Below are 27,813 nucleotides of genomic sequence, written 5' to 3'. Positions count from 1 at the left end.
AAACAGCAGCAGCTTCACATCTAGTGTTCAGACATCTTGTCCCCAGACTTCAGGATTGAATGACTGCACACTGGATCCAGAGCGCCTGCGATAAGTAACGGCTGTATTTATTATCACTTCGCTTGAGCATATTATTCTACTTGTTGCGAATAAATCTTTGTGCGTTGGAAACACAAATCGAGGTTCGACAATCGTTATTGGTTAGCGACAATACGCACATAACATGATCTTCAACAGTTTTCTACCTCTCTCCAACACCTTCTCTCCCCAATTTCTACATTCTCCTCCCCTGATCGGGCACTACCTCATTTTCACCAAACCCTAGCAACTGTCCTTGATCAAGTAGCTCCAGCGACACTACATACTCCGCGTAGACTTCGTTGCCAACCATGGTACACTAAACTAACACAAACGCTACAAAAACTTTCTCATAAAGCAGAACATCACTGGCAAAATTCTTGTACCTCTATACCTCTTGTACCTCTTTTATCACATATACAGGTATCTACCACTCCTATAGAAATGCTCTGGACACTGCAAATCAAACATACTTCCAATCTCTCATCTATGCTCAGGCTTCTAACCCCAAACGCCTTTTTAACACATTTAAATCTCTTTTGAATCCTCCTGCCCCAAATCCTCCAACTACTATCAGTGCCCAGGATCTTGCTGTCACGAGCCACGGCGGTACGCCGCATCCTGGAGTGAATTAGCAGCCGGGCGCATGCTTTAGTTTCTATGCTCTGTTATTATCCTTGTGGCATAGATGTAGGAGGGTGTAGGGACATCCTCCAACACCAGGGGGAGCTCTCATATGCTTTAAACTGGTTCATTTATATTTTTATACATGCTTCCTGGTTTATGTTATTACCTATGCTAGTTCTAGCTAGCAATTAATTAGCTGCCTCCTGAGGCTGATTGTCAGCCCTGTCCTCCTCTGTTCTGATTGACGCTTAGTACTATTTAAGGTAGTGAGACCTCAGCCTCACTGCCAGTTATAGCTTCTCTGTTACAGTCTTGCTGATCTGCTCCTGCTTCCTAGTCCCTGTCCTGTGGATACTCCGTTTGATTCCCTGTGTATGACCCCCTGCTTGGATTATTGGACTCTGCCTGTTTTGCTTGTGACCCCTGACCTTGGCTTGTTTGTTGGATACGCTGTCTGCTGCCGGCCCTCGACCCTTGCCTGGACTTCACTCTGCTTTTCTGGGTTCTCCCCAGCCGATACACATTTCAAGACCCTCTGTTAGTCTGCGGCCAAGTCTGCCCCCACCACTAGGGGCAACATTGAACACCAGACTTTCAGAGCAGACTCCGGGTTTTGCTGTACTGGTTAGAGCGGTAATTAACATTATAACCGGCCATACAGACATTCCAGAGACAAAATTGGATGGATGTATTAAAGTAATTTTATCGTTTTCAAATAAGCATTGCATAAGCGATTATATTGTGTTTCCGAAGCACAAAGTAATTTATTTTTAGCAGATACTCAAATCTATCTATTCTCTTCTGATCTCTCACCATCTGTGTTGTCTCGCGTTACTGACTGTCTTTCTGCCATTTCATCTTGGATGTCTTCTCACCAACTCAAACTCAATCTTTCAAAAACTGAATTAATAATATTACCACCCAAAACCAGAAGCTTTCTGCCTGATATTTCTATTTTTGTTGATAACATAAATCTCACCCCACAAGCTAGCTGCCTAGGTGTAATTTTTGACTCACAACTATCTTTTATTATTTATACAACTCTGCATCAACTCTTTATCTAAATCATGTTACATACATCTAAAGAACATTTCCAGAATACGCACATATCTCACACAAGACACCGCAAAAATCTTAATTCATGCACTCATCATCTGCCGCATCGACTATTGTAATTCCCTCCTTACTGGTCTTCGCAAAGTCAGACTTGAACCCCTACAATCTATTTTGCACGCATCGGCTAGATTGATTTTCCTTGCAAACCGTTCTTCCTCTGCTGAGCCACTCTCAGTCTCAACATTGGTTGCCTGTATTTCAACAAATCCAATATAAAATTCTTCTACTAACTATTAAAGTAATTCTATCGTTTTCAAATAATCATTGCCCAAGCGATTGTATTGTGTTTCCAACGCACAAAGTAATTTATTTTAGAAGGTGCAAAGTTTAACAGTTCAATACATGATTATAATATAATACAGTACAGTCAATACCAAAAGATACATACATACCGCGCTCGCTGCGCTCCCACGGGTACCAGTGAACAGTAGTTCACTCTAGAATACTGTGGTCAGAGAATGACTGAAAACCAGTAGGAGCAGGTAGGATCTCTCCTACCTGTTCTTATCACTTTCTCCACCTGTGGCTGGATCCCTCGGGATCCTGCCGACTACGCCAGAAAGTGGGGATTACTACCCCGCGTACCCACCAGGGCGGTCCCCCTGGTCTACACTGAAGGTACTCACCTGATCCCGAGGGACTGCTATGAAAGGTGTTGCTCTCCCCGGCTGCAGTAAGCCACCACTGTATTCAGTTTCATCAGTTTGACTGCTCCCCTTCCTCCTGCAGACAAGACAAAAGCGGCAGATGTGCACACCAAGGTAGGGGAAAGGGGAAGAGGGAAGGGGCTGTCTGGGGCCAGGGTCGGACTGGCCCGCCGGTGGACTGGACTATCCACCGGTAGGCCCCGACCCTGAATCGCTCCCCTCTTCGTTGGTGGGGGGAGCTAGAAACTTTAATAGTAAAATAAAAAAAATAAAAAAACTCATGTGACCGCAGCGCCGGCTCCGTTCGCACTGAATGCGGGGCGTGATGTCATCACGCCCGACGTTCAGTGAGGAGCGCCGGCAAGACAGAGGAGAAGAAAAGGAAGTAGCAGATAGAAAAGGTAAGTGATATGGGAACAGAAATAGGAGCATGGAACAGAAATAGAAGCATGGAACAGAGAAGGGGGAGCATGGAACAGAGAAGGGGGAGCATGGCAGAGTGAAGGGGGAGCATGGAACAGAGTGAAGGGGGAGCACAGACAGTATGGCAGTGTGTGAAGGGGGGGCCAGGAGAAGGGGGGAGCAAAAGCAGCATGGAGGGTGCAGTGTGATTATAAGGAGGCACATCATGGTGATGAAGGGGCGCAGTAATGTGTGTGTGATGGCACAACGGGCTTGTGGCAATGTAATGTGTGTGTGGTAGGTGGTGGCTAAATAATGGGTGCTATTTTCTTTGTAGGGTGAAGATGGGGCAATTTAATTTTATAGTGGGGACTATTAATTTAAGATGGGGTGGTTTGGGCACTATTAATTGAATGTGGGGCTGAGTTTGAGGAGCATGAGGTATATTTATTAAATGTGAATATGAATTATTTAATGGCAGTGACGGTTGCAGGAAATAGGTATATTTATTATATGTAAATGTGATTAATTTATTGCAGGGGCTGTCTGTTGGGAGGGAAATAGGTTTATTAAATGGGAATACTATTACTTTTATGTTGGGGCTGGAGGAAGTCCTAAGTATTAAATGTGGGTCCTATTGATTTAACACCGAGGCTGGTTGGAATTTTCTAAATGTACCCATTATTTTTTCCAAATAGGACCCCTCAACATTCCAGGATCCAGACAAGCCGCAGCTAAAGAAACCAGCAGCCACAGGTGGTGACAAGAACAGGTAGGACAGTCTGTCAAATGTTCTGAGTCTAGTGCAGGCTTGGCTAACAGGTGGCACTCCAGGTTTTGTGAAACTACAAGTCCCAGCATACCCTTCCAGCAATAGGTTGCTATATATTGGTAAAGCATGCTGAGGCTTGTAGTTTCACAACACCTGGTGTGCCACAGGTTAGTCAAGCCTGGTCTAGTGGGATAATCCAGATTTTTGGTGACTGTTCTGCCCAATCTAAGGTGCAGATCAAGACTGTACTCTTTATACACACTGCTAGCTTTATATACTACACTATTGTGCTAGCTGTACTTTGTGGGCTGACCACTCCCCCTCTAGTGTCTGGTCTCACCTCTTTGATGGTTGGCCACACCCCCTCTGGTGGGGCCCTAGCGTTGCTGTCCCCTGGTGGGCCCTTCATGTCCCAGTCCGACACTGTCTGGGGCTATGACCCGCAACGGAGACACACGCTCGATTCCACCTGTCATCACCCCGTTTTACTCTATCCTAAACACGGGGGCTGCGAGTATTTGGGACACAGAACGTTCTCGCCCAAACTCCCTACTCACAAGTGGTGAGGGCCACCCAGCAGTTTAAGTGACAGGGCTACACTTGCCAGCAGAGCATCGCCGGGACTGGCGGTTTCCACCTGCCGGAACTCAGGTGAACCACGCCCTACCCCACGGTACAATGTCTGCCCTGGAACCGTCGGGCTAACCTGCCAGAACTCAGGAACAGAAGACTTAAGGAACGCGTGCTGGCTGCCTGATGACGACAGCGCGTCGCTGCGTCTTCTTGCCGCGGCGAGCCCCGATTGGTCCGCGGCGGCATCAAAGTTTAAATGGCCGGTCGGGGAGCTCTGATTGGCTCCCCGATCCGGCAACCAGCCCAGACGCCACGGCTCTTACATTTAGACTGTAAGCTCCAACGGGGCAGGGACTGATGTGAATGCGTTGTCTGTACAGCGCTGCAGAATCAGTGGTGCTATATAAATAAATGATGATGATGATGATGATTTAGGTTCGCCTATTGTCCATCACTGTTGTAGATAGTTTTACAGTATTATCAATTTTAATATGCTCATTACATCACCATGTACCTAATATGTGGCCATGGGCTGGCACATCTAATCTAAAATGTCTCCTGCTTGTCAGTGTCACAGGAGTTCCCAGCATTATGCGTTACTGTTTTAATGCAAGGATTAATAAATGCATTGAATTTACTCCATGTATCAAGATTTCTGTGATTTAAGCTCTGTGACTGAACGGTGATAAACATGACACATCCAGTCTCTTTAATAAAAAAAGACAAAAACAAAACCTCGCCTGGAGACTACCTGCATCATAGATTGATAATTAATAACAGCAAACCTGTTGCCAGGCGACCAGTACACCGCATAGAACGATCTAGTAGAAACCAAGCTTGAACTAATCAGACAGAGCCTTACATCCCACCAATGAGGCCGGCCCTCCCTCCGGTGGTTGCCTGGTGCTGCGATGTGGTTTGGATGAACATAGAACCCTCCTCTCCGTTACTGTGGAGCTGCTGTAAATAGATTGCTGGCAACAGGCTGGGACACACACATTAGCGGCTCAAGGTAGTTCTACTACCCGGATAGTTGAGTACAGAGACCGGCTGGAGATACCCACTAGCTTGCTGACACGCAGAGAAGCGGGGTAGGTCTGGCCTGCGGCCCACATGTATGTGTTGTGATATTATTACATGGTGGGGGGGACTCATTCTTACAGTCCTACTGATCATCACTATGGCTCAGTGATTTGATGACAGGCAAAGTATAGTTGTCATGTGCCTAATTTCCAGGTTTTAAAGATTTGTAACAGGGAAATCTTGTACCTTAAACTGTTAAACATTTTTCACAACTGATGGACTGTCCAAAACTATCTCTTATATGCAAGATGTAGTTATTATTCTCTCTGTTTGTAAATTACGATTTATTAAAGTGGTATTTCAAAATGCAAAATCTGAGATGATAACATTGATCAGTAAACATGTAATGATTGGGATTGTAGTGAACCAATGTCTGGTTCACTCACCACATTGTACAGCACTGTGTGTTCCATACTTATATACACTTTCACAATAGCGAATTGTACCTGGAAACTATTTTAAAATATTGACAACTGTGGCAAACTCTCACAACCAACTGTAATAAAATGTTTAATAAATTGAATATTTCATTGTAGTTCCATATATAAGTCATAGAAATGATTGTAAATTGTTTCTTTAGAAATATAATTTTCATTCTTTTTTTTTTTTTCTTTCAGTAAGCACTTGCAAACTTGTAATTACATTTTGAAGTGTATTTCTTAATAACTATGGGAAATAATAATTAAGACACAGGAGCACATGAATGTAAGAATAACAAGGATGGGAGGTTTTCTTGACAAATGTAGTCACTGATCCTGAAAAGATTAGGTGGTAAGTGTGGTCTAAAGGCTTTACATACTGTATACTGCTTTTCAGCTTAGGCTAGATGTAGGCACCTTAAGGAAGCCCAGCTACAGAAGCTGTATAGTTCCACAATCTCTGCATAGGTCACTTACCTTTGGCTTCAGTACACAGCTTATCATTATTACTCCAGTGGTTTTCGATTTAACCTTTATGTTAAATAGAAAACATTGGAACAGAGCATTTTATGCAAGGTGAAATAATATCGGGAGTCCATAGCAAGAATTTGGGGTGAACAAAGTTGTGCCAGAAGGCAGTTAGGTGGCAGGCAGCTACAGCAGGTGGGCAGTTACCTATGAGACATTTCAGTCATTTTAATATTCAATCATTTTAACATTGGCTTGTTATAAAATAATAATCCTATGGCAGGAGAGTTGCAGGTGCATCACAGCATTAAATATATTGGGAATTGCTGGTCTAAAGTGCAAACTTTACATAATAATCCAAATGGGCTGACCCAGAGATAAGGCACCTAAAGGCGGAGCTTTGCCAGGGAAGGGTGCGTATATGTGTTTTATCTATAATCTGTTGTCTTGTGTACTAAACCTATTGGAAAGAAAATAATCCATCTGGCCCCATTTACCTGGGAGAGTCTTGTAATGTAGCACAACCAGAATGTAAATGGCTTGACTTGCTCCATATGTCACTGCTTCTCTGCTTTGCAGCATGTAGGTTTCATTTGTCCCCAGAAAGTGGTGATTTTTTGCGTTTTTCTTGTCAGTGGAAGTCACTGAAATTCAAAAGCATATTTACATGGACAACATTAGCTATTCAACAACAATGACGCATTGCAAAAATTCAATTTTGCACTGTTGCGATGCATAGTAAGGCATCTCTATATATTGCCATTATTCCCAGTTTAATCGACAATGACTACAAAATGTGTGATTAAATGTTCTTTTTATTTAATTTTGTTTCATGTTGGTAATTGAGATAATTAAAACTGAAATATAATGTTTCTTCAATTGCAAACTACATATCGGTGATCTGTAGTGTAGAATTTTGTTTATCTGCTTTCCTAGGAGCACTGAAGTTAATTTTTTTGATGTCACTATTGCATCAACTGATATGCCAGAAAATGTTTCCTTATCTGCCCTGGTTATTTTTTTAAGTTTTATATCCTGTTACCATCGTTCCACACTGCAGTATTCAATACTCACAAACTATATTGATATTTTATAAATTTTAGCAAAAGTCACAAGTACATTTTTTGTTTTATTTTACTTACAGCAATGCATAGCTCACTGACATGAATAGCAGGAGCCCATACTCTCAGTATGATGAGACTGGTGGACATACAGAAATGGGTTCCTCTCACAGGGACTCTACCAGCAAACAGACCTACACTACAAAGAAAAATAGAAGCAGCAACATGAAGGATGACCAGGATATGGCTAGGGCTGACAGTGGAGGAATAAGGAGCACTCGGAATAGAAGTCCAGATATTGATAAGGCTAGTGACTCGTATTATTCTGATGATGAAGACAACACAACATATGGCTCTGACCGATCACCAACACCCAGCTCCAAGTACATGTCGCCTCGTGCCAAAAAGACAGGCTACAAAGTGAGATCTGTCACACCAGTACATAACCAATGTAAGTGTTATATCGATGTTTTTCTTGGTATGTACCATCCATATATAAACTCCTTTATTATAATTATAATTTGCAGTTTTTATAACCGCTCATTTGGCAAAAAGTTTATATGAAAAGTATGAATGAACTTAAAACAATTCAGATGTAGCATATACAGAAAGCTTACTAAAGAGATATTGTTGGTTTACTGCTAAGTGTTGGTTTTTGACCTAATTTGGCATAATAGGTCAAAGGGTATATTGTTTAGAAATAATTTTCCTAATGTTTGTCATTAGTAACGGTATATGTTACTGAAGACTCTCCTTTCTGTTTTAGTGATCAAAATTACAGGAATCGTACCAGTCACTTTGACTGACAGCATGGGTCCAACAACAACACCATGCTCTCCAACTCACAGATGACCTAGATATTTGCTATTTATCTTTGATAGCTCACAGTAAAGTTTTAACACAGCAGTGTTGGGAACGCTGTAAGTGAATCTTAGGTCACTGATGTAAAATTACCAAATTGGTTGTCAAAAACACCACAAAACGGGGGTGCATTTTATTGTTCTAGGTGATAGATAGTAGCTGTGAAATATCTATAAATTAAGCCTGTAAGCATTTAGAAAGGGTCCTTAAACATCTGTATTTTTAATAGTTTTGTACTTAAATTGTGCCCTAAAAGTAATGTTTGTGGACAATACTAAAGTTTAGATGAGTTAAGTGACATAAATGATGTAGTGTATATAAACAATTCCTAGTCTTTGACAAGAATTGAATAATTTTAAAGTGAAATAGTGACATTCAGAAATATACAAATAGCAAAAGGAAGTTGTTCAGAAATTACTACATTTGTTTTGTATCTAAAAGTCAATTGTTTTCCCTTTTAAATAATGTTAACATATGTAGATAAGGGAAGTTCTTTAGGCTGGCTACTCATGCACGGAAAAATTGTCTGATTCTGATATAAATGTGCGAGCCCCCAAAATAATTGTATGCCCAAGAATTAACCATTTTGATCAATAATTTTTGGCTGTGTTCATAACTCGTCAGTAGGTCACTGCTATCTATCTGTTAGTGCAACTGGCATATGACAGCACAAACAAGTTACATTGTGATCTGGCTTCTTGGCATAAGTGTTGAATAGCTGGAACTCACCCAATATTAGCCACTAACTTGTGTGACAAATTTGGAAAGTGTCCCTGTCGCGTGACATGTAGCTGTATTAATGCTATCAAGTGTTCTTGTTTGCATCATACACACATGATGTGAGATTACTATTATAGAAATGTCTTTACAGCGATAAAGAAAGTGAGCTCTAAGTATCCATCAAGTAAAAGGGGACCACGGTGGGGATTTCGTTCCCAGAGCCTTAATAAAGAGTCCCCTCCAAAGGACATTGATGGTGTTACCAAAAGAGTCCTATCTGCTCGACTCTTGAAAATAAATGAACTAAGGAATGAGGTAACTGAGCTTCAAATTCAACTAGAAGAACTTCAGAAAGAAAACAAGACTCTAAAGAGGTTGCAGTTCAGGCAAGAAAAGGCCTTGAACAAGTTTGAAGATACAGAAAATGAAATCTCACAGCTCATATCTCGACATAATAATGAGACCCGGACACTGAAGGAACTCTTGCGCAAATCCCAGGAAAGGGAGAGAAATGCAGAGAAAAGATTGAAGGACACAGAGGAAGAACTGTACAAGACAAATGGTGCTTTAAAGAAGTTAAAGCAGCTTTCTGAAAATAGGCACCTTGGGGAACGTGAGGAACTAACTAAGAAACTGGACCATATAGAAAGTAGAGTCGATGAACGAGAAAGAAGAGTCAAGGTATTGCTTTTTCCTAATGAGACATTGTTTGATTCCCATGTTTAACAGTGTTGGAGAAACAAGATACACACAGACTCCCCGTAATATGTATGTATATGTACCCATAGTATTATGGGGTCTGATTTCTGCACCCCTTTCTTTCTTTCTTTCTTTCTTTCTTTCTTTCCCTTGTTTTCATTACAGTAATTAATAAATTAACTAAACATCCAGCACCTTTCCAATGTCATACTGCCCCCTCCTCATTAAATAAGCATACTTATACAGATTTGTTTTGACCACTAAAGTCAGTTGCATATGTGTCTCTCTCATGCTTTAGAATATAATATACTGTCCTATGTTGTTGAGTTCTACTATTTAGCTTTATAGCCCAAAAACAGGACTTGATTTTCAAGTGAAAGGAATCACATTAGACACGGTTGGGAAACAAACTTCTTACATATTGGGCTATAAGTATGATTGGGAGTAATTTTATATCCTGATTGGATGCTCTGTTTGCTACTTGGAAGGAAAAATGCCAATGAAGTGGGGATTGAAAATAAATGCATTCTGATAGTACACCTTCAGTCAGAACCCATTTAACACCCATTGTGTTATTACATAGTCAGGGCCAATCAGTTGCTCTGTCAGGTCTCTACCATCTTGCAAAGCAGATAGAAGTTGTATAATATATGGACACTGATGAAGTTAAACTAGAGCAAAACTGATCTATCCGCAGATGAATGTTCTGTACCAGAAGAAGCCTGTGCCATGCCGCAAAATCCCAGTGGAGTTGGGATATTGTCTCCAGTGTTATCCATAGTCAAATACATTTTCTATTTACAATATAGTTTTATATGCTTGTGTTAATGATTACATTTTCCATAACAATGTGGTTCAAAACAAACAATTGGATTGTGGTAGGATGTGGACTTTGGTCTTGTCCAGCTACTGCCTACATGGAAATAGAGGCTTATAATCATTTACACATAACATAGTTGAATTCCTTTGAAAACAATACTAAAGCTGTTCCCCTCTGCCTAGCAGTTATCTGTCTTATAACAGAGTTTGTCTCATAGGAGCTGGAGAAGAACCTTGAACTGACACAAAGCAGTTTCCAGAGGCAGCTTGTTGTTGAGAAAAAGAAAGCCCATGATACCCAAGAGGAGAACAAATTGCTGCAAGAAGAGCTCCAGCGCCTGATTCAAAAATTAAAAGTATATCTCCTTTGGTCTATTTGGTTTCCACAATGAGGTTTAACCTGCATTATTTAGTTCAACAAAGAAACTGTTATTCCTATGAACTGAGGAGTATGTGCCTGCTTCTAGGTCCCATCAGGCTCAGAACTCTTGAAAGATAAATGATCAGATGATGTATAATTTATATTTATGCTTAAATGTGACCTTTACAAGTGTGTGTATCATGCCTGTTTCTCTTGCATCCTATGGGGTACACTGACAGTTAGTATACGGGGTCCAGGCAGAAGTTTGTCACTTTAAATTTTCCTTACCAGGTGTGTAATCCCCTCCCCCTTCTATATCGCCTCACAGGAGTACGGTGCTTTTCATTAGGGCTGCCTCTGACAGCATCCAGACAGCCTCATGGCAAGAGTCAGATGCCAGGAATGGGCTGAAGATGTATCTATTCGGTGCACCCTCCTGCTGCCTCCCCACGATTGTAGCCATATCTAGTGCTGAGCCCTGGGGGATGTGCTATACCTCAGACAGCCTAACACATTCTGCTTGGCAGCCTTTGCTCACACAGAAAAACCTGCCAAAACTGTTAAACACAGACACCTGTCGCTCCAGCTCCTCCTCTAAATCTGTCCTGAGGAAGCCAAAAAAGGACAACGCAGCACTTTTTAGCCACAATGGAATATAACGACTATTAGTCAGGACAGTTTACTTTTACATAATAAATTTTAATATGAGTCAGAAAAAAAACAATGTATTTAAAATATATAAATCATGAAATATCATATAATGATCAGGTATAATACTTGCGTTCAGTTAATATATGAATTACCGTTAATACCTACGAGTATTAAATCCCGAGTTGAATCAAGTATGCTATTTCCTGTTTCTATGAGCCCTGAGAAAGCAGCTACTCCACATTTATTAACTTATTAGATTGAACTTCAGCTCCATTAGGTGTGATAATGCCCTCTCCTGAGGGAAGTATTAGGGGCATATTCGATTAAGCGTGAAGTGTCTCTGGAACGGACCTGAAGTCACCCTGTGTTACTGCAAGATTGCGGATTTCTGTTCGCCCTCCAAGGGTTGCGAAGGGAAAGCCGCGATGTTGCGGTACCGTATTAACATAAAAAATGTGCAGCAGCGATTTAATCTGCTAATTGAATATGCCCCTTAGGGGGGAATTTAATTGGCCTCGTTATGGGTAAAAGTAACGCGGCCTGTGCATTATTACGGTAATAATGCGCTTATTTACAGTTATTACGGTAGTTTCAACGCCGGCTTTTTGCTCGCAGCTCAGGGTGCTGCGAGCAGAAAGCAGAGTTAAAACTACCATAATAACGGTAATAGTTTTAACGCCACGCTAATTCGGGGGGAATTGAATTCCCCCCCTTAGAGTGATAGTGTTTTCTGTGTGGGTTCTTCCTACACACTGTATGTAGTGTAATTCAAAATTACCTCAGGGTTACCAGACGTGAATGGCTTGCTGAGAGCCAAGTGCCCTGCATGCCTGCAAGGGGAGCAAAGAATTTGGAAAACAAATTGTGGGCTTAATCTTTGGTCCAGTTTATTGCTGAACTCGCACAGCTCCCCAGTTTTTCATGGGGCAGTTGTAGGAGGGACCTCTCTTGTGCCTCCTCTGCTGAAACCAGAGCGAGCAAGTCAGCACATCTGAGGTATCACAGCGGGTTAGTCCAGAACCTCATTATGGTTTCCTTCTCTTTAGTCCTGCGGTAGACCAGCCCTGTGAGGGTTTAGACCAGGCCTGTCCAACCTGCGGCCCTCCAGATGTTGTGAAACTACAAGTCCCAGCATGCCCTTCCAGCTATCAACAGGTTGTCTACTGGCAAAGCATGCTGGGGCTTGTAGTTTCACAACACCTGGAGGGCCGCAGGTTGGACAGGCCTGGTTTAGACTGTGAGTTGTCCTCTCAGTAGGAGGAAAAATGTCAGTGGACTTGAACAAGGAGGATTCCACAAGGCAGCAGGGTGTGGATAATTTAGTGCGGTACAGCAAGTACTAAACCAGAGGTGTCCAAGTTTAGTCCTGAAGGGCTACCAACAGGTCATGTTTTCAGGATTTCAGTCTGTAGCAACAGGTGGGATAATTACTGACCTAGCGAAATAGATTAATTCACCTGAGCATGATTAAAGAAATCCTGAAAACATTAACTGTTGGTAGCTCTTGAGGACTGAACTTGGACACTTCTATACTAAACATTCAAGACACAGATGGCAGAGATGGCAGTGTCAGACAGTACACTGTTTAAAAGGAAGACAAAACTATTTATTTTCTTCCATTACTCTCATCATTTAGGGGACTTAATAGTGAAGCATGGGCAAAACCTGAATACAAATTGCACAATCTTTATAGGTGGATGCTCCCATAGAGCAATTGTCCAAGACAACTACAGTTCCTATTCCAAATGCTTCAGCCTTCAGGGATGGTCATTATATTACAGCTGTGGTCTCTCTTGAACCAGTTTAGCTTCTGCATGGGTTAGCAAAACGGTGCTAAAGGGCTCAGAGCAGCTTTTGATGAGTTTGTAATCTGATAGACCCAGGTCTAAATTACTAACCAGTCGAACACATTCAGGAGGCATCTGCACATTTGGGGGATTGGGCTCTGCATGCTGGGCTTATTGGAGCTAGACAATTATTTTCTGCTTGTCACTATATCTAGGGCCTGGGTCCAAGGTTTCGTTTTTTTTGCACTGCAGTTAAAACAAAAACAGACCTAAAAGAGACAAAGCAGGTTTGGGCAGCAAGACGGCAGCTCCTAAGCCCCCTCGACACCAGCCTTCCTGGAAATCTAGTAAGACACAGGGTTCTACAAGTAGCTCTTAGGAAATTAATTATGACAGTGGTGGTCATCCCAGTGCTGTCAATCCAAAAGGGAATATGTTCTATTCACTTCTCTGTTTAGTCCAAAGGCCAGATAAATCCTTTTAGCCCACTTTAAACCACCAGGGTGCTTATTTGCATGTTCTGGTTTGGTAAGGCCATTAATGTGTTCTCAAATTCCATGTTTCACCGTACCATTTCAAATTTCTGGCTCTGCATTTTGGTTTACTATACGTCTGTGGGTGTTCACGAACAATAAAATCCTATGTTCCAGATCAAGTTTATATCAAAATAGAACTAGTCCCACATTTACATGACCAGTCATTTCATTAAACTGTCTCCAAATAGACACCACTTGGTAGATCAGAGTAGGCAGCTTTAACAAGAGCAGTCCCTTTGCCATTTAGTAGTTGCCAATCAGACCACAGATTGCAGCTTTTGATGCTCAGCACTGTCTATTTAATGCGGGTTTAAGGACTTCGGTCCACAGTGGAAGACAGGCTTCCAATAAAATGTTCTAGCTAGAACTAAGAGTGGTGCTAAAAACTCTAGTCACAATCAGTCAATCAATGCCACAGTAGTGACTTACATTAACCATTGGGAGGAACAAAGAGCTACCTTGCGGTTGCAGAAACCAACAAGCTTGTGCGTTGGGTGGAACTAAATGTTTTGGCATTATCGGCACTGTCTTCTTTCAAAAGAGGGTGTCACTTTACCAGAAGTGCAGACTTTCTTCCAGGGTGTTTTTCACGTGCAACCTCAGTACATCCCTTCTATAGCTCCTTAGATTTGAACTTAGTCTTGATGGCATTACAGAGCTCCATATAGATGAAGAATAGCCGTTTTTGAGAGGGGGTGGTTGGTTTGCCCATAGTCTCAATTCTTGCTATGGTTTTTTTTTTTATTGTTTTTGTTCTTTTTTTGTTATATATATATATATATATATATATATATATATATATATATATATATATTATATATTATATATAAATTTTATTCTATTTTTTCAATTGGTTTTCTGAATGGCTTGTCACTTTTAACTATGCTTTATTAGAATAATATAGTATAATATTATTAGTTAATAACTACTAATGTCAAGCTAGAGTAGCATGAGTTTGACCTGAGCAATGATCAAAACAGATCATAATGTGAGCCCAAGTTATGATTAGAGAAACACAGTGGATTAAAAATAACAAGTAACAAAGCGAAAAGAACAATGTGACATTTTAAATTGTTCAAATCGATAACGTGCCATATCTATCATTAAAAGCAGATTTTTTTTCATGTCCTTTTAATTACCCTGTTTTGTCCAGTACACCAACTTTCCCTGTCTAGCAGAAGACCTCCCAGTACTGCTGTTATTCCCCAAACAAATCCCTGACAACAGGCAAGATTGGGCCATGCTAGTAATTTGCATGTTTCAAATTAAAACAATTATTTGTATCACCTTATTTTTCATGCAGGAAAAAGAAAGGGAACTGGATGCCAAAAATATATATGCTTATCGTTTGTCCAAGCCTTCATCTAAGAAAGACATTGAGATTACTCCTAGGAAAAAAGGTAAATTGCATATTTCTTTTACAAGTACTGTTTTTTAAAGTTCAGTATCGCATGTAAATATCTATATGGTAGTGTGAAAGTCAAATAATTGGATGAAGTAAATCAAATTTATTAATATTGTTTTACCGTGCGATTGCGATCAGTACGCCATGTGTTATGACGCAATTGCACGGATAAATAATGTACACATTCATTTACACTCGCACATTTATTATGTAAATAGTTCACCTTAATAAAGTTCCAACACAGTCATTTATAATCAAATGTAATAGATTTAATAGTTTAATATAATAATGTTATAACCACTTTATTGATGTCTAAGGTTCAGTATTTTGGAAACACATCATGTTTAGTGTCATTTTAATCCTCATTTTACCACCAGACATCTGTTAGAATAGGCTAAGCGATTGCATCTTGCGTATGGATGATAGAGGAATAATGATCAGAATGATATTGTGTGTTTAATGCAAATAGAACAGTTTAAACTAGCTTTTCGGCAGGAAGACACGTATGCATCTATTGGAGAGTTGACCCTCACCTTTGGAGGGCATTGTTTGAACTGACCTATGACCTGCATTACACTGGACTGTTCTGAATCCTGAACCTATGAAAACACGCCAAGACATCACTACTGGTTTTTTATGCATCACAAACTGTATATAAACCAGGCTCTGAGTCCACTATGCAGTCTACTTGTCCACAGACTTCAAGATTGAATGACTGTATGCTGGATCCAGAGCACTTGCGTATGTATCGGTGGTACTTTATTTATTGAATTGTTATTTGTTGCATCTTGCAATTAAATCTCTTTGTGCATTGGAACCACACAAATCGCAGCAGACAATGTTTATTGGTAAGCGATAAAATGACTTTAATAGTAGAGAAAAATCTCTTTTCTGTTACAGGGACAAACCTGGGCATCAGCATAGGTGTTCAAACGAACGATTATGCCTCATGGCTGGAGTTTTCTCCTCCGCCACCCCCACCTCCAGATCTACCCGATGAAAGAATGGAGAGGCAGCAGGAATTTCTGAGAGAGGTTTAATTTTATTACCATTGTTCAATGTTTAACATATAATGATGAATAGTTTGACTTAGAGGGTCTTTGCTTCCATGTCTTTAGTTATTTTAACCTTTATTGATGCTTTAGTGATATATTATGCCCTTTAGATATGTTAAAGAAAGGGTTAGACAATTTTTTTGCGGAAAAGGGTATCCAGGGATACAACCGTTAATTAAAATGAAGGATAGTAGTGTATATAGGGTAAAAATTGGACTGCAGTATTGGGTCTGGGGGGATTTTCACAATTGAAACAAATTTGGCGGTTGCTTACTCTGGATCAATTTTAAATATAAGTGAGGGATCGAAGGAGATCCAAAATAGGTTGAACTTGATGGACTGGTGTCTCTTTTTTCAACCTCATCAACTATGTTACTATGAGATTTCAGACCATTAAAATTGTAATTCTCAGAAATGTAGAAACAACTGTACTAGACATTACAGAACGCCTTTGCAGATTCCTTGATTATGCATGTAATGCAGGGTTTCCCAAACCCAGTTCTCAGGGCTCCCTAACAGTGCGCGTTTTCCACATCTCCTTGCTGGAGCACAGGTGTAGTCATTAGTGACTGACACATTGTAACAGATCCACAGATGGTTCTAATTATGTCACATGTGATCCAGAAAACCTGCACTGTTAGGGAGCCCTGAGGACTGGGTTTGGGAAACCCTGATGTAATGAATTCCATCTGGTACACTTACCAGAGTCCATTCAAGGCCGCTTGGAGGAAGGCGCTGACTGCTTCCAATCAGCAGCTATATGACAGATGGCAGGAGAGGCAAGATGTCCAATTAAACTTTTTTAATGATGGGTGGCTGATGGCTTTCCGGCGACTAGTCGGAAGCATTTCGGACATAAGGGAAAATCTGTTTTGATCATCGAAGGAGATTTCTAATTGCTGACCAGAATATCGGCCACTATATGTGCATGAAAGAGCCAGGTCTCATGCAGCCTCTCGAGCATAAGTCTGATGTGTTTTGATACAGTTTATATATTATATAAATATATATATAACTGGGGTGAAAACTCTGCTTATCTCCTTTGTTGAATTTTTGAAAGGAGCAAGACAATCTTGAGAAACAGCTCAAATTGGAAGTAGAGAAGCTTAAAAAAGAAAAAGAGCTGGCAGACCGTAAACGAGATCAAGATGAGAAACTAAGCAGAGATAATGAGCAGAGGATTTTGGAGAACAAAGCAAAAAAACTGCGTGAAGGTATGAAAAGATCAAGCTTCTGATTTTATATTATAGTATGTAGACAAAGCAAACAGGTAATGTCTTTTATGATGACTACTATAAGTAATCTGAGCTAGCAGACATTTTGACTCTTCTTTCTGAATTATATGTTGGAATGGTTTTTGCTGCTTAGTTGTTTATTTTCTTGCACTGATTCTTGTTGAAGCAAGCAAGAGCTACACTTTCTCCTTTTACCAGTGTAATAGATCAGAGGTACTCACACACTCTTCACTTCCTAGAACCAAACCAACCTATAGTAAATAAAAATTAAAAAAGAACTATATATAATAGCATGCAATTATAGTTGTGCTCAAGTACCATATTTATTCCTATGACTGATTGTTAGGAACTCCAGCAGCCAATACCACAAAACCCGGAGTCTGCTCGGAAGGTCTGGTTTTCACTGATGCCCCTAGTGGTGGGGACAGACTTGGCCGCAGACAAATGGTGGGTCGTGAGATGGGCACTGGCTGCGGAGAACCCAGGAATGAGGACTAATGGCAGACAGCGAATCCGGTAAACTAGCCAAGGTCAGGGGTCATTTGCAGAGAAAAATAGTCAAAAACACGCCAAAGGGTCAGGGTCACGAGCAGGTCAGCAGAATCCGAAGTACAGGCCAAAAGATCAGGGACACAGGCAAGAAGGCAAAATCCAGTAAGCAGGCAAATAGTCAAAACAGCAATCCAGCAGAAACAGTGAGCAGGTCAGCACTAGTGCACTACACAGACGCTATAACCGGCAGGGAGGCTAAGCCCTCCCTGCTTAATATAGTGACCTGGGCCAATCAGGGCTTAGCCCTGATGATTGACAGAATGGGGCCAAATAGACACAGCTTATTACTTTGCCCGCAGGCTAGACAACTAGAGCATGCGCCCGGCTTTAGCACTTGCTGGGGCGCAGCGCTTCATACACTCGGCGTCCGGCCGTTGCCTTGACAACGGCCGGGCCCAAGTAACAGGAAATGACGTTCTGGCCGTCTCCATGACGACCGGGACGCTCATCGGAAGTGAGTCGAGGCGGTGCACACGGCCACCGCGGCTCCTGACACTGATACTCTATTTAATTTAATGTATTGTCAGTTTATGTAATGACACTTAACCACTTGGGGGAAAAAAAGGGTACTGCCGCAATGATCCATCGCTGACAGCAAGTTGAATTGAAAAGGAAATGTATAAGCTTGTACCTAAAAAGATACAAGCTTATATGTTTGTTAAATTTAGCATGCAGAAGCAGTTGACAAATCTGATACATTTGTTAGTGCAGGAGGAGTTAGCCCATGAGACTGCAATTAACATATGTATGCTGAATGAATAAACAGAGTAATGCAAGACAGTTAAGGAAAGAGTCAGAAGTATGCTATGTCCAGTACACACCACCACTTTACAAAACGTGTAAGAACTGCTCTGGGCACCACCCCTCTTACCGACAAAAAATGTCCAGCCATTAAAAAGTGTTGCAATGCATGATCTAAACACATGCAGGTAGCTAGACTGCCACGTGAAATACAGAAAGAAAACAACACAAAGTCAATCTGGCAGAGACTGAGTCAGAGCAAGAACCTTCTAGCATGTTATATTGTGAGCGCATTGATCTCATAACTGAGAGAGGTGAAATCTTCACTAGTCTCCAAGTAAAGCACAATAACAGTATCATGAAAATAAAACTTGACACCGGTGCTAAATGCATGTTGTATTTCAAAACATGCTATTCAAAATGAATCCATAGGCCCATATTGACCTACAGAGATCAGATAATCAAGACCCTGGGCACAGTCACGCTTGAATTCACGTATGTTTCATTACAGTTTCATATTTAACCATGATGTTAAGCAATTATTAGAACTACCTGATGGTGCTAAATTTAGTTTAATACACTTTGTACCAGATGTGGTCCAAAAAGAAAACCCAGAATTTAAGGCATTGAGTGACCTGTTTGATAATGGCATCATTGTTAAGCTACAAGTGACTTACCACCTGCACATAGACGAGTCCATAGCTCCAACAATTTGTGATCCATGACGCATCCTGTTAGCCAAGAAAGACAGTCATCGCAAAGCTTGTCCGCATGACCAAACTGGGGGAAAATAACAGAGTGGGTTTCTGCCATTGTAGCTACCATAAAAACAAAATGGCACAGTCAGAATATGTTTTGTACCAGTGCATTTCAAAAAGTCACTCTTACGGCCTCCTCTCCGTGTAAGGACAGTAGAACAGATTCTGGCAGATCCCCTTAGACACTGAATCATCCTTGCTCACCACCTTTATGAGACTCTTAGGGGGAGACCTTCCTACACATTCCCTACGGCCTATCCACGGGCTGTGAAGTGTTTCAATGGAGCCTGCTCAATTATAGTCAACAACATCCTAGTCTAGGGGCACACTAAACAGGAACATGATGGCCGTCTTCCTCAGGTCCTGAACAGGGTAAGTTCAATACACCTAAATCTCAATCTCGACAAATGTTTTTTCAGGCTATCAGAAGTCCCTTATGTCGGTTATTCGTTAACCAACACTGGTGTCAAGCCTGATCCAGTCTATCACTGTTGCTGACATCTTTGAATGGTGCAATATGGAACACCTGATGCTAGTTTGACATTGATTACTTGCTTAACGTCACTAATGCACTAGCCCTTTTCAAACTCAAGAGACACACTGTACATGGCATACTACAAACACCACAAATAATCCCATGCAGTTTTTAAGCAGGGAGTTCAAAACACTTGCTGACACATGGGACTTTAGGCACATCACACGTAGCCTGTTTTACCTACAATCAAATGGCTTGGCTGAAAGGGCACTACGATCAGCTCAACACTTGACTGAAAAATGTTCATGTTGTCCAGGCATATCGCAACAGTCATTTCAATAACAAAGTATCAGTTACTGCAGAAGATCGAATCTCCGGAACCCGACTCGCCAACTAGGATGCAAGTGCATGGCAAATTAAATTTTGACAAAACAACCTGTCCATATGCAAACACTGTCAGTATGCCAACCTTATGTGGGTATGACAAATCATCTAGCATCTGATTGGTTGCTATAGGCAACATCTCCACATTTCAAACCTGCAGTTTAATAAATTTACCCTTCAGTGTTAGTTTCTCATCTGCTTTGCACCCTGCTTGCATCTCAGATCTGCTGTGCAGTTCAGGTGTCTCTCCCTCTGAATGCTGATTCGAAATTTTTTCACTTTATATTTTTTTGCTATCTAGCACTCATTGCTGGTGTTAGTTCCCTGGTTCCTGTATTTGTATCCTGTGTAATTTTGACCTTGTATAAAATAATTTCTGGCTCTGTATTCAGCAGTCTTCTGGTCCATGATACCTGGCAGTGCTAGTTATTGATTCCTGGCTCCTGATACCTTGATTTGCAACTTACAGTCTGCTGGTTCCTGATAGCTGAGTTCGCATCTGCACGCTATTCATAGCTCTACACAGTATCCTCAGGATGAACTGCAGTAACTTTAATTACTCACTCTGCTGGGCATTCGCATTAAAGAAACATCATGCCCATATATGCCAAGTCTTGAATGACTAAGACTTAACAAGTTGTTTGTCAAAGGGGCTACATCATATCTGCGAAAGGCTTCTCTATGGGTCCCATGAATGTCCAAGCCATACTGGATTGGGTAGTGCCTGTTAATCTCAAGGTCGTCCAAAGAGTTCCCTAACTATTATAGAGGATTCGTACCAGTATTATTTTGGATGGAAGTATTAGATTATTGTCAGAGATGCTCTCATGAGAAGGCAGATAGTTCCTAGATAGAGCATTGGCTTTAATATATTTGGACCCTGGTCGATATGTAATCACAAAGTTAAATCTTGTAAAGAAGAGGGCCCTTTGAGTTTGTCTGGGTGTGAGTCTCTTAGCAAAACTGATGCATTACAGGTTTTTATGATCAATAAAAATTTGCACCCTCCAATCACTGCCGCCATTATTTCAGCGCCCATTTTACTGCTAAAAACTCTCCACGTTGTAATTATGCTCAGCAGATGAACATTTTTTTTTTAGAGAAGCATGCGCAGGGATGGAGTTTGAGTCTCTGTATCTGCTTGCAAGAGAATTGCTCTAGGTCCCACATCCAAGGGATCTACCTCAACAACGAATGGCAGTCTTGGATCAGGATGTCGCAAAACTGGTGCCGAAGTGAAATCTTTCTTTAAGGTTTCGAAAGCTTGCAAGGTCTGAGGGCAACAAGAGGAGTGATCTGAGCCTTTCTTTGTGAGTGCTGTGATTGGTGCTGTTGTAAAAGAAAAGGCTGGTTACCTTGACTCCTGTTATCTCTGAGACTTTGAGACAGAACCATAGCATGGCTCCACCCAAGACACCTGAGAACCTCTTGTATGCGCCTGATAGTTTCTGACAACAAGTCCTGTCAGAGTTCAATGATCATGAACACCCTGATATTAAGAAGATGACCTTCCAGATCAGTATGGTGGCCAAACATGGCAACAAGACATTCGTGACTTTGCACACTCCTGTGAGGTATGCTCCTGCAACAAGGTTTAACAAGACATTCCCTACGGTCTGCTGAATCCATTACTGATACCTAAACATCTATGGTCACACATTTCCATGTATTTTGTTGGTGAACTTCCAGTTTCCAAAGGCTTTACTGTGATTTGGGTAATTATTGACAGATTTAACAAGATGGCCCACTTTGTACCTCTGTCTCGTTTTCCCACTGCTGAGGTGTTTGCCCCAGTGTTTGTCCAGTATATCTTGAGGCTTCATGGCATTCCTAAATATTGTGTCTGACAGGGGCGTATAATTCACAACTTGTTTTTGGAAAACCTTCTGTAATTTGCTCGGGAAGGGTCTCAATTTCTCCTCTGCATACCATCCACAGACAAACGGACAGACAGAGAGAGTTAATCAAACCATGAAGCAATATTTAAGATGCTATACCTCTGTTTTACAGAATGATTGAACGGAACTTCTACTGTGTGCTTAATTCACTTATAATAATTATCCACATTCTGCCTCTGGAATATCTCTTTTCTGCTGAATTTATTGGGTTCATCCTAAAGCCATTTCTTTTTCTACTCCGAATCATGTAAAATCTTCTGAGGTTTGTGATAGTACCAGAACTCTCAGATCGGTCTGGAGCAGTGCATATAAGGCCTTCTCCCAAGCTGCTGTTCAAGCAAAAACATTTTTCGACAAATATCACAGACCTTCTATATTCTGCTTTGGGGGCCTCGTTTGGCTTCCGACAAAACAAATCTGTTTTAGTCAAAAGACTGCTAAATTGTGAGCCAGGTTCATAGGCAAATATAGGTTCATCAATAAATTTAATCGAATCACAGTATGGTTGTTCTCTGCTGTAACCGTCTTACAGAAACCAAACCTTTAAGAGAACTTCTTCCAAGGTTCCAGCTCCAGTACTTGTTCATAGATCTCCTAAGTATGTAGTAGACTAGAAGGGTTTGGAACCATTGGTGGTCCATTGGATGGGCTATGGACCTGAAGAAAGGTTGTAGGTCTATTCTCAACCACTCCATGCGGAGAAATTAAAAGCATCATCAATTTTCGAGCACACTCAAGAGGGGAGTGGGGTACTGTTAGGTTTTCATCTCCTTTGCATCCTGCTTGCTACTTGGATTTGCTATTCAGTTCAGGTGTGTCTCCCTGTAATTGCTGATTGGAACACTTCACTCTATAGCTCTCACCTGTCCTGCACTCATTGCCAGTGATAGCATTACACACTAGCTTCCTGGTTCCTGTATCGGTATACTGTTTGATTCTGGCGTTGCATCAAGCAGTTTCTGGCTCTGCATTCAGAAGTCTCCTAGTTTGTGATACCTACCTGTGCTAGTTTTTGTTTCCTGTTTCCTGATATCCGGTTATGCAACTTAGTCTGCTGGTTCCTGATATCTGACTTTGCATCTGCACGCTATTCATATAGCTCCACACAGTATCCTCATGTACGGACTGAGGTAATTATCATTGCTCTCTCTGCTGGGCATTCACAGTAAAGACTGTGTATATTTTTGTATTGCAATAAAGACTGTTCTATACCAGCATTACTACAGAGACAGAGTTATATACCTGCATTACCACAATGATTGTGTTTATCTTCATGCATTGTCTTTTAGTTGTGACTTATCTCTGCACTACCTCGAAGTCTGTGTTTTCACCTGACTTCTCTTGATTACTGCAATATCCTGTGTGGTTGTATTTATTGGGGCAGCACAGTGGCGTAGTGGTTAGCACGTCTGCCTCACAGCATTGGGGGTCATGAGTTCAATTCCCGACCATGGCCTTATCTGTGTGGAGTTTGTATGTTCTCCCTGTGTTTGCGTGGGTTTCCTCCGGGTGCTCCGGTTTCCTCCCACACTCCAAAAACATACTGAAAAAAAGGGTCTTCCTTCGTCCTTGCACTTTGCGTATATCCAAATTAGAGGTTTCATACAATCACTTTGTAGGAGTTCCAAATTACGTCCGCCCACACCATTCGAGAGGAGTTGTGTGAATCGTATTGGAGCCCCTGGATTGATATCTTTGATTTACCATGCCTTCCTGAAACCAGGATCTGATCTCACTGAACCATTTGAGACGGCCTGGGAGCAGGATACAAATAAAATCTTGGGACAGGAGAGATGGACCCAGCTCAGACTTAGGATTTCTAAGATCTCCATCAATACGAGAGAACACATACAAAGTGTACACAAGATGGTACTTAGTGCCTGAGAGGCTACACATAATCTACCCAGGCACTTCAGATCTTTGTTGGAGGGGTTGCGGGGAGGTAGGATCATTCTATCACATTTGGTGGACGTGCCCTAGCATCTCTAATCTTTGGTCCCAGGTTGCTGACCTCATCACAAAAATATTAGAGATAGAGGTATTACCGGACCCCCTGGCTATGTTGCTGTGTTCTCGGGTCAGATCCCTTAACAAACATGGAGATAAGCTTGTGCAACATATTTGTGCCGCTACACGTTTGCAGATAGCGAAGGAGTGGAAATCTCCTTCCCCTCCAAGCCTCCACAGCATAGTCTCTCGGGTCTGGTATATGGCCTCAATGGAATACATCACTAGTCTCCTCCATGACAAAGTACCACACTTTCATAAGGTGTGGGACTTCTGGTATTATTTCCACCAAACGTCAATGCCCACTACTCAGTAAACTGCATTTCCTACATATTCATTAGTACAGGCAGGGTACCCTCCCAGGGGAGGCGGTGTACCGGCTACACCTCCCTTGGAATGCTCATGCCGAGTTACCCTCCCTTTCCTCTCCCCCCTTAATTTTTTCCTTTCTTAATCTTCCTTTCTTTTATATTGTCTCCCCTTCTCCCTTTTCTTTTCAATAAAAAATTAGGAAAAACACAACAACATGAGATTTTCCAATAACAGGATTCTATGAGGCATATAGTTCATATTACATATCTTTACTTAATGTGTGGACTTAGGATTTGCTATGTTAGACTACTTTATGTGTTTATTCTTTGTATGTTTTTACTGTTCTATTTTGAATATAGCTTCATGGCATCCCCATTGTATACTGTTTGTAACTCATGTTGTTGTTGAAAATAAAGAGTTAAAAAAAATAAATAAAAAAAAAGTGGTTTATATCGCTCTTCCACACATGTATTCAGTTTTTATTAGCACCAACTTATACTTATCACAGTTCTTCTCACGTCTCACAGTTCTATACTAGAAATCCATGATTTTAAAATTTCTACAGATCACATATTTCAGCAGCATGGACCTCTTCAACATTTAGCACAGAGGTAATCTTAAAGAAGGGACCAACATAAAATGACTCAAATACAATTTAAATAGAAGAAACAGGTCAGAAGGAAGAACTAGAAATCTAGGATTGGTAAGAAAAAAGTGGATAATTTGGTCACCTTTACATACATTGATTGAGGTTATAGCAGTTGGCTTACAGAAATAATGAGTCAATGAAGATTGGTCAAATTGTCATGTGATTTGTATGAAGAAATTAAAAGGAATTTATACTCGTTCAGTTTTTGTTTTTTGATAACTCCATTTAGGGAATTCATAGCCCTTTAGGTAGTTCTGCAAACAAATGCCATGTTGAGACAATATAGGTAACTAGAGAAGTGGCAGATTGTGCAAAAGATGAATGATAATTTGCTCTTAACATTAGGCATGTAAAAGCTTAAACATTTAACTGTGTCTAATACATTTTACATTAAAAACCGCTAAATTCACTCTGGAGTGTTTTATTTGTTGATTTTAAACACCCATCAGATTCACTATCCAGCAGTTTAACAGGTGTAAAAGCAAACCGTTTGATGTCCAAACCACCCCCATTCTGCAATGCTACTTTGGATTGGACCAGTCCACCACATTTGTTCAGGCCTTCGCACCTAAGGATACCTGTCCCAATGTTTAGTAGTATTGGGCCCCTCCTGGGATCTCTGGCCTGTGGTTACCATGAAAAGAAAATACTAATTGTGGCCCCTATAGTAAAGTAATAAATTGTGCCCCCGTGAGTATTAAATATTATAATTGTGTCCCGTTGATATTAAACTAAATAAAGAGTTCACCCATTATAAGTAATATATTGCCCATTTTACTATAAAAAAAAAAGCCCCCTTTTTTCGTAGTATAGGGTAATATATAGTTACCTAACTTCTCATTTTGTTGATCTAATGTAATCAGGGGGGGGGGGAACCCATAAATGTGATACAGACTGCTTTGTAGGAGCTCCCCACCACAAATGAGCTAATGTCTGATACAACCTTCTACTTAATAGATGGGCAACCAATCTGAAACAGTGTCTTATTTGTTGCCTCCTTCCCTTAGAGAACTGGTACTGATGCTAAGTAACATGACCCATTAATGGAGGAACAAGACTGATCTCACTGCTCCTATCAGGGTGTGCGGTGTCTGACCTGCGTAAACCACACAAAGGGGAAAATCTCCTTTAACATTACATATGTGGGGCAAAATCCTTGTTGTGTTTAGTTATTTGTTTGTTTTTTCTTATTTCAGTTCAGATTTTAACATCCATCTTATAATCCTTGCAGAGTGGGAAAAGGAAGAATTTGAAAGAAAGAGAAAAGATGACTCATATCCAGATAATCTTGTAAAAGAAGAAAACATAAACAGAACTGAAGAAGAGAAACTTAGAAAGGAGCTCTTGCTTGCAAAGATGTTTGAAATTGATAAAGAGAACCAAGACTCATTTTACTCTGATCCCTCTAAACCTCATTCTCCAACAACACATGTGGATGCATCATTTAAAATGGACACAACAAATACAAAGCAAGCAACATACAAGTTCTCAGAGCCAACTCAGAAATTGTTCAATGGGCTTCCAGTCCATGGAGGACACGAGTCAAAAAGAGATATCCCGAGTCGTAGAAATGAAAATACACAGGACACCACTGGGGACTTTACATTTGGAAGTTATACTCCATCGTTTGGAGGTGGAAGATCAGCTGCTAATAGTCGAAAGAAAGATGTGTTAGATGATACTATAACAACCAATACCAAGCTGGAAATAAAGAAAGAAAAAAAATCCAATTTAATGGAGCAGCTTTTTGGCAGTAGTTCCAACCCTACTCTACCTTCCATTCCCAAAGTCAATGACCAGAGTAGTTTAGCTTTAAGCAATAGTAGAGTCACAGACCATAACTCCAGCAATAGTCTACCTTGGGAACAAAACATTAGGGGAACAGGGAAAGTTCCTGCCCAAATTTCTGGTGATGGCAAAAGCACAAGCTCCAGCAGACAACGCTTGCAGTACCCACCAGGAAGGACAGTAGTAAAAGCCGTTGACTCTGTAGAAGATGAAATTGAAGAAGTAGCATTGTAGAAACAGTGGTTAATGTGCCTGTTCAATATTTATTACATTCTTTAACTCAAATATCCTAAAACACTTCCCACACTTCTGTTACGGCATTTGTCATCTTATTTATTACTTTTTTTTTGTAATGTAGTTTTAATAAATTATTTTCTGATATCAAGACCTACTTGACTAACTAAGGTATTTTTGGACAATCCTTTGAATGGAACATGGACACTGTGTGTAATTACATGGGACAAGTCAATAATATACTCATTTTAGTTCAAGTACGCTTTAGTCCTATTTAAATAATACAATTTTATTAAATTGTTAACGACCATCTACCATAGCGTTACAGCAGGTGGAAGCGCACCCTGTGATAAATGTGGGATATGCTCCCTCTTGTGGCCTAATATGCGGAACTGTGATATGGAAAACAAATGCTAAATGAATAGGGTTTATATTTGGGGATGTACATATTATATGAAAATAATTATAGGTTAAATAATTGAAAAGTTCACTCTTGAAATATTTTTGTCTTATTTTATTTTAATACACTACCAATTCATGGTTATTCTATTAATTGGTGTTAACTGAAAGAGTACAGTATGGTCAAATATTAATGTATACTAGAAATATGTAAGCCCTAAAGCCTAGTGAATTAAAATAA

General features: G+C 40.7%; 1 protein-coding gene across 1 annotated transcript; it reads left to right on the top strand.

Annotated features, from left to right (window-relative positions):
• Positions 1-5,071: 5,071 nt before the first annotated feature.
• LCA5 (lebercilin LCA5) lies at positions 5,072-27,326 on the top strand. The gene is made up of 8 exons (XM_075202682.1): positions 5,072-5,306; positions 7,330-7,697; positions 8,979-9,508; positions 10,564-10,701; positions 14,984-15,080; positions 15,986-16,119; positions 17,201-17,354; positions 26,383-27,326. Exons 2-8 carry the CDS (start codon positions 7,349-7,351, stop codon positions 27,171-27,173), a joined length of 2,193 nt encoding a protein of 730 aa, XP_075058783.1. The 5' UTR covers positions 5,072-5,306; positions 7,330-7,348; the 3' UTR covers positions 27,174-27,326.
• The last annotated feature ends 487 nt before the right edge of the window (positions 27,327-27,813 follow it).

The sequence above is a fragment of the Mixophyes fleayi genome, chromosome 3 (genome assembly GCF_038048845.1).
Source record: "Mixophyes fleayi isolate aMixFle1 chromosome 3, aMixFle1.hap1, whole genome shotgun sequence".
NCBI lineage: Eukaryota > Metazoa > Chordata > Amphibia > Anura > Limnodynastidae > Mixophyes > Mixophyes fleayi.
Note: the sequence above shows the minus strand (reverse complement) of the source record. Positions and strands in the feature narration are given on the sequence as shown.